General features: G+C 35.6%; 1 protein-coding gene across 2 annotated transcripts in view; it reads left to right on the forward strand.

Moving 5' to 3' along the window:
* Positions 1-12,398, forward strand: part of TRPC4 (transient receptor potential cation channel subfamily C member 4) — a 163,404-nt gene that overhangs the window by 66,061 nt on the left and 84,945 nt on the right. For both annotated transcript variants that reach the window (XM_057532913.1, XM_007193664.2), the window contains exon 3: positions 10,092-10,610. In XM_057532913.1, coding sequence (XP_057388896.1) covers positions 10,092-10,610 — 519 coding nt within the window. The remainder of the gene's footprint in view (positions 1-10,091; positions 10,611-12,398) is intronic.

Consider the following 12,398-nt stretch of genomic DNA (forward strand, 5'->3'; position numbering starts at 1 on the left):
TAAATTTTCAGTCATGGAAAGTACACGTTCCAAGCTTTGACATCTACACTGACGAAACTGGCCCACCAGGAAATAATTGTTCTACTTTTCAGATGAATCAAGCACTATAATTGGGATTGTGTTTATGTGAGGAGAAACAAATCAGTCTGGCAAAACTGAACAAGACTGTTTTATGCTCTTTCTCCTAACAATCTTAGGCTTGTCACATAACACAAGTCCCTGTTATTTAGTGATTTGTAGATACCACATGCTTTCATGTTGCCCTGAAACATGAAATTTTCACTGCAGCCCTATGAGTATTAACTTTGAGAAGCCTTTGATATATATTTCTCCAGTTCATATTCCACAAGGAGAAATATCTTGAATAAATGTCCAGATTTCAAAATGGGAAACTGGAAATGTGGAGAAATTAACTGGCTTTGTCATTCTCACACAACTGAAAATGGTTGAGGCAGGATGTAATGCTCACTCTTGATGCCTGAGCTATTTCCAGGACCTTACAGCTGCCTTACTTACAAGACATATCGTTTATTGACGAAGGGTTTAGACCCAGGAGTCAAGCTGCATGGATTTCTGTGTGACCATGGGCAAACTATTGCACTTCTCTAAGGCGTATTCTATTTGTCAAAAGAGGATTACAGTAACACCTAATTCCAAAAATGATTTTGAAGATTAACTAAGATGTGGCATGAAAAGCTCCTAGCATGGGGCACGACACATGATAAGTGCTTCATACATGTTAGTTGTTACTTGTGTCACTGTAATCAGACTCCAAGCAAATTTGTATTAACGGTATCACCGAGTTGAAATGATTTTTGCCAGATCCTTGTTCATTTGGTTCAAGTGTGCTTCATAGTTCTAAAATAAATCTGTTATCCAAGTTATTGTAGAAGTATATTCACTATGTGCGTCCTACACCTATTCAAATCAATACAAACTATATCTATATGCTGGTATTTTGAATTCAAAGTAGACTTGAAATAGGCTTACCATAAAAATATATAACCAATGCAATTTAAAATGAATATTAACTTTAAAAAAGTAGAAATAGTTATTAATGTTACATTATTTATATTTATATACTGGATGTATCACTGACCAAAGCCTGGGTAAAGTTATTATAAATAGTTTGTATGAGAGCACTTAAAGGAGATAAGAGAATCGTAAATTGTATAATCTGCACTCTCATTCTTCACCTTTCCCACAAACTCCTCTTTTTATTTTATTTTATTTTTTTTACAAACTCCTCTTTTAAAAAATTGATATTTATCTCTTCTTGTAAAAAGCTAGTAACAATACCTTCCCTTTCCCCTGCCTCCATTTAAAGAAAAAAATGCCAGGTTAATGACAGTTCAATTTTACTAAAGGGCATCATAGATACCATAAGATTTGAGTTGGGTCTTGAAGGTTTGGTAGAATTTGACAAGTGGGAGGGAATAGGCAGAAGTCAACAAGAAAACTATGAATGGAAAGTTTGACACTGAAATGATTGGGCCATGGGATGCCTGTCAGGGTGGAGTACAATTTAGGTTTGAATACACAGGGTGGGACATGATTATAGAGGTCTTTGTTTATCAAATAAAGTAGTTAATAAATAATTAGGTAATACCAAGGACAGTCTCTGATATAAAGTTAACTAATGTTTAAAGAACCTAAAATAAGGAGCCTTTATGTAAATAACTACGCTACAACTCTCCAACAGGGCAAAATGAGACCTCAGGGGCAACCCTCCAAATTGATACATACAGCATGCATTCAAGTTCAAATATTCAATAGCATCATAATATTTCATGTAGAGATATTCCACAGTTTGTTCAACCTTTCTCTTTCGAAAAACATTCAGGTGATTCCCAAGTTTCTATCACGACAAACAATGATGAAATAAATACATAGTCTCCAGGTGCCTGATTTTCTGTAGGAAGGGTTCCCTAACTAACACTATGGTGCTTAGAATTTATGTTAAGTGCCAGAAACCTTCCAGCAAGGCTGCTATAATTTGCATTCCCCTTGCTTTTGATGAATGTGGGTGCATCAGCTCCTTAAATTTGGCAAAATAATTGTAGTTCATTATTATTTTATATTTCCTTTCCCTGTCTGTTAATGAGATCATTCATGTTTCTGACCTTTTTTTTCCTTCCAGTTTTATTGAGATAAAATTGACATACAGCACCATATACGTTTATGATAACGTTTAGCATAATTATTTGACTTACATAATCGTGAAATGATGATCACAATCCATCATCTCATACAGACACAAAATAAAAGAAGAAAATATTCTTCCTTGTGATGACAGTTCTTAGGATTTGCTCTCTTAACAACGTTCATATATAACATGCAACAGTGACAATTATATTTACCATGTCATACATTACATCGCTAATACTTATTTATCTTGTAACTGGAAGGTTGTACCTTTTGACTGCCTTCATCTATTTCCCCCTCCCCCTAACCCCTACCTCTGGTAACAAGAAATCTGATCTCTTTTTCCATAGGTTTGTTGTTGGTTTTTGTTTGTTTTTAAGTATAATTGACCTACAGCCGTATGTTAGTTCTTGGTTCACAACATAGTGACTGGATGTTTCTAACATTATAAAATGATGACCATGGTAAGTCTAGTTACCATCTGTCACCATACAAAGCTATTACATTATTATTGACTGTATTCCCTATGCTGTACATTTCACCCCCGTGATTCATTTATTTCATAACTTATATTACATTTGTGCCTCTCAATTTCCCTCACCAATTTCACTCACCCCCGACCCCCTTGTCTCTGGCAACCACTTGTTCATACTTTCGGTATCTATGACTCTGTTTCTGTTTTGTTATGTTTGTTCATTCATTTTGTTTTGATTTTCTTCTGTGAAAATCTTGGGTCATTCTACTTGAGAACTGTAAAACCAAATATGTAGTTTTCCATATTCTGTGTTTCCAATCTTGCTTTAAGAGTTCTCCCCAACCCTTGGGCTATACAACTATTTTTTAAAATTCTTTTTCTAAACTTGTGTTGCTTTTTGTTTTTACATTTAAATATTTACTCCGTCTCAAATTCATTGTTATGAAATGAGATACACACTAATTTTGCTTGTTTGGGGTAGAAAATTGTTTCAATAAATGAACCACTTTTTCCAATTGAATAGAAATTTTACTTTTTCACATATCAAGTTCCCATATAAAATAAGAAGTAATTCTGGGGACTTCCCTTGTGGCGCAGTGGTTAAGAATCCGCCTGCCAATGCAGGGGACATGGGTTCGAGCCCTGGTCGGGTAAGATCCCACATGCCGCGGAGTAACTAAGCCTGTGCACCACAACTACTGAGCCTGTGCTTTAGAACCTGTGCTCCACAACAAGAGAAGCCACTGCAATGAGAAGCCCGCGCACCACAACGAAGAGCAGTCCCCGCTCGCCGTAACTAGAGAAAGCCCGCATGCAGCAACAAAGACCCAACGCAGCCAAAAATAAATAAATAAATAGACGGAAAAAAAAAAAAGAAGAAGTAATTCTGGTCAAAATTCTATTCAACTGATCCCGTATTTCTTGCTATATTTTCTTGGATCATAGGTTTCATATCATAATTTTTGAAACTCTTGGTTATATATTTCTCCCTATTAACTAATAAAATAGTTTTATCAAGTTATAAACAAAACAACGTAAGTAAAAAAGATTCGGAATAAAATGCACATATTTATTTTGAGACAATCTACATAATTAAGATATTAGGTCTTCCTATTCAGAACATAATATTGTATTTTCCCCATATTTTGGATTTTTGTGCAAGTTCATGTATGAGTATATATGTATGTGTGTGTACGTGCATGTTTATGAAAATTTCAAGTTCTAAATAACTGATGTTAAATTAATTTTTAAATATAACTCTAAGTTGAAACTCCCTTATGTTGGTTTGAATTAGAAGGTAGTCTGGGTGATTGAGAGAGGTAAATTTGATATTCATAATCCTGAGTTTCAAAAAATGTAGGTTTCAATACATTATATAAAAACATTAAAGTTAAAAAGCAAGATGAGGGCTTCCCTGGTGGCGCAGTGGTTGAGAATCTGCCTGCCAATGCAGGGGACACGGGTTCGAGCCCTGGTCTGGGAAGATCCCACATGCCATGGAGCAACTAGGCCCGTGAGCCGCAATTACTGAGCCTGCGCCTCTGGAGCCTGTGCTCCGCAACAAGAGAGGCTGCGATAATGAGAGGCCCGCGCACCGCGATGAAGAGTGGCCCCCACTTGCCACAACTAGAGAAAGCCCTCGCACAGAAATGAAGACCCAACACAGCCATAAATAAATAAATAATTTAAAAAAAAAACCAACTATGCCTTCAAGGAAATGAAAAAAAAAAATGAGAATTGGGAAAATAAATCCGGAATTATTTAAAAAAAAAAAAAAGCAAGATGAAACTAAAGATTTTAACAAATTTTTATTGAAGTACTTGAAAAAAATTCTCATAAATTTTCAATTACTGTGCTATCAACTGGAGTATAAAAATAGTTTTTGAGTCATAGAATTTCATGTTACAGGGGATAACCTCTTTCATATAACAGAACTATTAAGGGACTTTCACAAGATAATATAACTAATTGAGTACAGCCAGATTAGAATATGGATCTATTTAGTCTTAATAATTTAGGATACCTCAAATAATATTATATAAGTAAATTTCTTTTACTCAGTTTATACAACCCAGTTTAATAAATGCTGAATGCAAGGGAATGAATTCTTTTAAATTGATTGAATGTCGCTCCAGGATGAATTTCTCTCCTAGAAATGTATACTTCAGCATTAATAGTTCAAAAATGTATATGTTAGTCACAAAGAGACATTTCTATGTTTGGGTAAAATGTCACATATGCCTCAGACTGGTGCCGAGTCATTTCAAGGTAAAGCATTTGGTTGAATTTGAGAAAAGCTATCAGTTTCTAGGTTAATAGTTAATCACTTAAACTGATTAATTAATTAGCTTATGTGTAGGTCAGTCATTCTGAATGCTATGTGACATGAAAATGATTCAGTTAATAATGTAACTAATGTTATGATAAGGTTGAGAAAAAGACGTTGAATAAATACTCATTCATAAATCTTAGACAGAAGAAAAGCCAGAGCAAACTTCCAGCTATGCAACATAAGAAACAGGGACATGAATTTGGTTTCCAGATCCTCTTTTAACTGCCTCTTCTACTTAGCTGTAGATTACTGGGTCAACTGTATAATTCAATCAGTTGGAATTTGTTAAACGGTGAAGTGTGTTGTTTGTTTACGAGTAATGTGAGTATATATTTTCATGCATGTATGTTTGCCTGGGTGTAGTGTTTTTATGTCTGTAGAGTTTACTTCAGCTAAAATAAGTCAAGCATAGTGTGGTTTTTATCTACAGGTTTATCCTCATGATCTTCATATCTGTCCTTAAATATGCCAAATGGCAAATTTGAAAAATTTGGAAAAATACAATATTTCTATCAAAACCATTTTTAGGTAATAGCTACCAAGCACTTCTAGTCACCTATTTATTTATTTTAATGTTAGAAAAATATGCTTTTCACTTGTAACATTGGCACCACAAAAGGAAAGAGGGAGAGTTGCATATTGAAGATATTGAATAAAGCGTAGCACAGGATGGAGACAGAAAATAGACTGGTGAATGAAGCATGAAAAAGAGGGAGCAAGCCCATTTTCTGCATTTTCTAAATGTTTCTGAGATCAAATGCCTTATATTTTAGACTCCTTCAAATTTCTGAGTATTTAGTAGAGAGCAAAGTGGCTACTCAACGGATAAATTTCTCAGCTGCGGGAGCTCAGCAAACAGCAGTCTCTCAGCTTGCTGCCCTCTTCCTGTCTTCAATATCACCATCTTCCAAGGCAACAGGCACTCTCATCTTTCCAATGAAGTCAGTAAGAAGTGGCCTTTTATCAATTGTTATTCATAGCCAGCTAACAGACAGAAGAGAGGGGAAAGGTCATTGGCCCTTACTTGATTTAGGACTTCTCTGAAAGTCCCCTTTCAGGGCAAGATTTTGCAAATGTGCCATTAGCACATGGCCATTCTGTAATGGAACTTTGAATTGTTTAGTTCTGTTGACCAGCTTTCCCTCCCAGAAAAGTAGACATTAAAGAAAGTGAAATCTGAACTGGAAGGTATCTCAGGGCATCTGGACTAGACCCCTCTCGTTTTCTGATATCTTTGCTTCGAATTGTTCTATGCCATGCTTGCTCTCCCTCACACCCCCAGCACCGCTTGATGGGTCATATGCACAGCCTCTCCTTTTCCATTGCTACAACCCTAGTTCAGACTGCACTCGTTACCAGGCTCCGTTATCTGCCTCTACCCATCTACTTCTCAATTCAATAATCAAAATATGCTAGCGTGATGTTAATACTTCGGAATTACTCCATCACTCTCGTGGTTCAATTCTTCTATGACTCCACCAATGTCTACAAAATAATGCGATTCAAAACCTTCCCTCATCTTGCCCTGATCTACACTGAGGCATTTTATGATTATTTATCTCTATATGATTTATCCCATACTCTAAAGAAAGTATTTGCTATGAATCTTTCTTATTTTCTTCTTGTTGTTGTCATTTTCTTGTAACTTTTCTACATTGCTAGTTCCAACCAATCTTAAGTTTAAATTCCTCCTAAAATCCTTTTCTAAGTCTACCAAGTAAAAATAATGTCTTCTCCAAATTCATTTCCCTTTTGCTTTATTCATACTCTCCTTAGGGAATTTACTAATTTTGTATGCTAAAACCATTTGCATAGTATTATACTGTGTGTGTGTGTATGCAGGTGTGTGGGTTTGTGTGCACACGCACCATATTTTTAGGACTAAGGAGAATAATTATGATTATCCTCAGAGAAGCATAAAAGGCCTTAGACAAATTCAATACCCAGCCCTGATAATAATAAATAATCCAATTCAAAATGATTGCTTAACAAGTTGAATGGTGTAATTAATAGATGGATAGATAGATTGATAGATAAATAACTGGGAATACCAAGTATAATTTGTGGTGGGCATGAAAATTGGTATCACTGCTTAAGAAAATTGTTTGACCCAGAAATTCCATTGCTAGATACAAGACCAACAGACATGGACAAAAATGTGCATAGGAGCAATATTCTGAATAGCCACAAACTGGAAACCACAAAAATATCATCAAAAATAGAATGGTAAATAAATTGTGCTGTATTCATAAATCAAAATATGCAGAATTGAAGTAACAAAAACGATTGCTACTAACAAATGAATGTATTTCAAAGAGCTAATGTGGAACGGAGAAAGCTAGACATAAAAAGTACATACTTTAATTTGTTTATATAAAGTTAAAAAGTATGTGAAAGTAATCTGTGGTGATAGCAGTTAGATTTGTGATTACAAAATGGAATGACTGGGAGGTGACAAGAGGGAGGTCCCTGGGGTGCAGGCACTCTTCTAGATTTTTTTTTTATGAATTTATTTATTTTATTTTTGGCTGCATTGGGTCTTCGTTGCTGCGCGTGGTCTTTCTCTAGTTGCAGCGAGCGGAGCTACCCTTCGTTGCGGTGCATGGGCTTCCTCTCATTGCGGTGGCTTCTCTTGTTGTGGAGCACCAGCTCTAAGCACACAGGCCTCAGTAGTTGTGGCTCATGGGCTCTAGAGCACAGGCTCAGTAGTTGAGGCGCACGGGCTTAGTTGTTCTGCGGCATGTGGGATCTTCCCGGACCAGGGCTCAAACCTGTGCCCCCTGCATTGGCAGGCAGATTCTTAACCACTGCACCACCAGGGTAGCCCTCATCTAGATTTTTGTCTGTGTCTTGTCACACAGGTGTGTTCACATTTTAAAAAAGGTTTCTAGCTGTACACTGATCTCTCTGCATTTTACTGTATGTATGTATGCTATACCTCAATAACAAGTTCAAAATGAATAATTATTGCAATGAATCAAAATATATTGAATAAAATAAAGGAAGAATCCATGGGTTCATGAGTAATACTCAATAATTAAGAGGAGAAGAGAGCAAATTGTACATACAGAAGAATGCCGATTACTAAACTTAGAAGTGATGGAAGAATAAGAAAACCCCCAATTTTCAGACTCCATGTAATAATTGATTCAGGTGTGTAATTAGCACTAAATAACAGGCAATTGTTTAAGTGTTTTTGTTTTATTGTTATTTTTCAATGCAATGCTTACCCTCTGGGACCTGGATAAACAATCACGTGTGCCTGCTGGGCTGATCTGCCAGAGTCCCAGCACACTACTCTCTGTTAAGTATATATAGTTTGTGTGTTTTGTTTGAATATAACTGGTGAAAGTGATGGGTTTTTTTAAAAAGCAGTAGTGATTTGGGGCTTTTTTGAGTTTTGTTTTGCTATTTCATTCCATTCTTGACCAAAGCTTCCTTTAAGTCATTTATTATGGAAAACTGTCACACTAACTTAAAGGAAGGGGTGGGGGAAATTCATAAATTGTCTTCTAAAAAATTAAATAAAATACTAAATATGTTAAAAATATGTATATATATATATATATATATATATATATATATATATATATAGTGTGTCTTATGAAATAAATGGATATTCAAAATGGCCAGATGAACTAAAAGCATGTGAGTTTAATTATTCTCATATAAAGATTACACCTCTACTTAAAAGTAGTGCTACTGAAGTTTCATATGACCTTCGTTTTTCTCTACATAGTTGTTTTCTTTTGATCCTTTTGTGGTTTTAATCATATTTAACCAGCAGCATATTTTAATGTGACATGTCATCACTTTTTCTGCCATGCCTGTTTAACTTGTCCTTATGTAACATTTATTTTCATAGAGGCCTCTATGACTTTGCACCAGCAGGAAGAAATACTAAACCAAAAACTGTAAAGCAGCAGGGTGTAGTGCAGTACGTACAGGCCTGGGTGTCAGACAGATGGACCTAGGTTCAAATAGCAGGATTCCCACTTACTCACCAAGATACCATGTCTATAAAATGTAAATAATGAATAGTTAGGGTGGATGTGCTTTAGGCCTACTAAATAGTGCTTATTAAATTATTTTTGTCATTACCATTCCTAGAGTATAACCCAAAGGAAATTGTTCATAAGTGCATTGGTGACCTGATTCATTGGGAAGCATTTCTTTCTTATTTTTTTCTTTTTTAATAGCTTTATTGCGATATAATTCACATACCATAACATTCACCCACTTAAAGTATACTATTCGGTGATTTTTAGTATATTCACAGGGTTGTGCAACCATAACTACAATATTAGAACATTTTTCTCACTCTCAAAAGAAACTTTGTATCCTTTAGCAGTCACCTTCCATCCCTTCCATTGCCCCCAAGCCTAGGCAATCACTACTTTCTCCATATACAGATTTGCCTATTGTGGATATTTTATAAAAATGGAATCATACAATATGTGATCTTTTGTGACTGGCTTCGTTCACTTAGCATGATGTTTTTAAGGTTCTCCCACAGGAAGCATTTATTTCTAATAACAGCGATGTTAGAATGGGGCACCTCTTGTCATCTGGAAAATATTCCATAAAGGAATGGGTGAAAACGGAAAGCAGAGGGGCTAGCACTCCTGCGTTCTGCTGCCACCTGTAATCGCAGGGTGGATCTTAGGACTGCAGAAGATAAAACACAAACAAGCAGAAAACCTGACTGAAGAATTTAAAACCTTCTATTGCAGAGGAAGATCTTGGGTTTAAAACAAATCATTAACTATTTTGTAGCGTCTTTCTTATTATTTAGAGAGCCCATATCACTGGGAAAGAAAAGCAAAGATTGTCAGCCAGAAAATAAGTTGGGAGCAAGATAGTCTTTTATCAAGAGTTTCCATAGGCACTGAGTTTAAGATATCATGAAATGTCACAATTCAGATTAAACAAAGAATAATGTATCATTCTACTGCAGAGCTACTTTTTGTTTAATTTCCTATTGTCTTTTGAGGGGAAAAAAAGCCCTATCTCTCCTGCAAAAAAAACAAAAGCCTGGCAAAAGACTTACGAATCTTGTTCAACACTGCTATAGCGCGTTGTTTAAATTCACTTGAGCAAATGCGTTACTACTCACGACCTCTGCTTTCTTCTTTCTAGGTGCCTCCCATACTCCTTGATAAGCAGTTCTCTGAATTCACTCCGGACATTACACCCATCATTTTGGCAGCGCATACAAATAATTACGAGATAATAAAACTTTTGGTTCAGAAAGGCGTCTCGGTGCCCAGACCCCACGAGGTCCGCTGCAACTGCGTCGAATGCGTGTCCAGCTCGGATGTGGACAGTCTCCGCCACTCCCGCTCCAGACTCAACATCTACAAGGCCCTGGCCAGCCCTTCTCTCATCGCCCTGTCCAGTGAAGACCCTTTTCTCACGGCATTTCAGTTAAGTTGGGAGCTCCAGGAACTGAGTAAGGTGGAAAATGAATTCAAGTCAGAGTACGAGGAACTGTCACGACAGTGCAAACAATTTGCTAAGGACCTACTGGATCAGACAAGAAGTTCCCGCGAGCTGGAAATCATTCTTAATTACCGCGATGACAACAGTCTCCTAGAAGAACAAAGTGGAAATGATCTCGCGAGACTCAAATTGGCCATTAAGTACCGTCAGAAAGAGGTGAGTTCTGCCAGACTTTATCCATCAAAATGCCAGAGAATTTAAATGGCAGTGAGGGAAATTAGTACTCCAAAATTAGGTTGGGGGTTTAAAGCATTTTCTGTTTAACTGTAAGTGGATGATATTTATTGTTTGCCGGATTACTGATGATGAAACACATTGAAGAGTGGCGGTAAGTAGGTTAATAATTAGTGATGGTTTTTGACATCTGTGTTAAAATGTACACATTTAATGGTGTGTGATGGTAAAACTAATGAATTTTAGAATCTCTGCACTAAGAGTTCTAGTTCTGCCATTTATAACTTTTGCTACTTTAGAGGGTCACACAGACCTCTTTGAGTTTCGGTTTTCTCATCTGCTTAATGGACTTAATATTTATATTTGATTATATATATATATTTCTTTATACATATAAAATATTTTACTCACAGATTTGTAGGAAGTGTAAAATGAGTGGATGTGTGTGAAGGCTCTTAGTAAATTATAAGGTACGATCCTAATAAAATACATTATTAGAAGTTATTAATAAAGGAAAGCCTTTAGTCCAACAGCAGATGAAAATACTAAAACTTCCTTCATGTCTGGCTTAGTTCTTGATTTGTCAGGAATGAGAAGTTAAGAAGTCAATTGCAAATTGCACAAGAGTAATAAATTTTTCATTAGAGTTCCATGGATTTGAATATTCAATAAGGAAAATTAAGGTCTATTACACTTATCACCTAGTGTAATTGTTTTTTGTTTCCATCACTGATTTTGAGTAAGTTCTCAAAAATCTATTTACTTCTACCTCCAGAAAATATTGGTTTTCTTTTGATTGGTGAATTATAGTAATTGTTCTAGAACAAAAGTTGGAAAAAACTATGTATGTAATATAAGATGAAAAAGAAAAAGAAAAAGAAACTTCTGAAAAAAATGTATTCATTTTTTTTTTTTAACTTGGCCCTAAATATTCTACATTAGCACTGGCTGCTTTATCTATTGCTACTTACTAAATACTTAAGATTGAAGATACCTGAAATTGCTTCTTTGAGTTTTTCCTGTAGTTCTTTGGCCGGTTGTCATGGGAGTCTAAAAGTAATTAACAATCTTTTCCCTGAACAACAAAGGAAACAGCTTCTTTCCTGTGCATTCCCACTGATTCTAAAATCACATGTACTAGTATCAACTCATTTTTTTAGGGTATCGTGTTTAGGACTCAGGGCTCTTTTTTTTTTAAGGGACTAGAATAATTTTAATATGAAACTAGAAGAAATTGATGAAAAATTTCACTTGATTAAAGATTGTAAAACACTAAATATGAAACTTACAAATACACCAGATAGATTTAATTGATATTTATAGGACATTCCATCCAAAAACAGCAGATTACACTTTCTTATCAAGTGCACACAGAACATTCTCCAGGATAGATCACATCTTGGGTCACAAATCAAGCCTCAGTAAATTTAAGAAAATTGAAATCATATCAAGCATCTTTTCTGACCACAACGCTATGAGATTAGAAATGAATTACAGGGAAAAAAACATAAAAAACACAAACATATGGAGGCTAAACAATACGTTACTAAATAACCAAGAGATCACTGAAGAAATCAGAGGAAATCAAAAAATACCTAGAGACAAATGACAATGAAAACACAACAATCCAAAACCTATGGTATGCAGCAAAAGCAGTTCTAAGAGGGAAGTTTATAGCTATACAAGCCTACCTCAAGAAACAAGAAAAATCTCAAACAATCTAACCTTACACCTGAAGGAACTAGAGAAAGAAGAACAAACAAAACCCAA

Source organism: Balaenoptera acutorostrata, chromosome 18, assembly GCF_949987535.1.
Source record: "Balaenoptera acutorostrata chromosome 18, mBalAcu1.1, whole genome shotgun sequence".
Taxonomy (NCBI): domain Eukaryota; kingdom Metazoa; phylum Chordata; class Mammalia; order Artiodactyla; family Balaenopteridae; genus Balaenoptera; species Balaenoptera acutorostrata.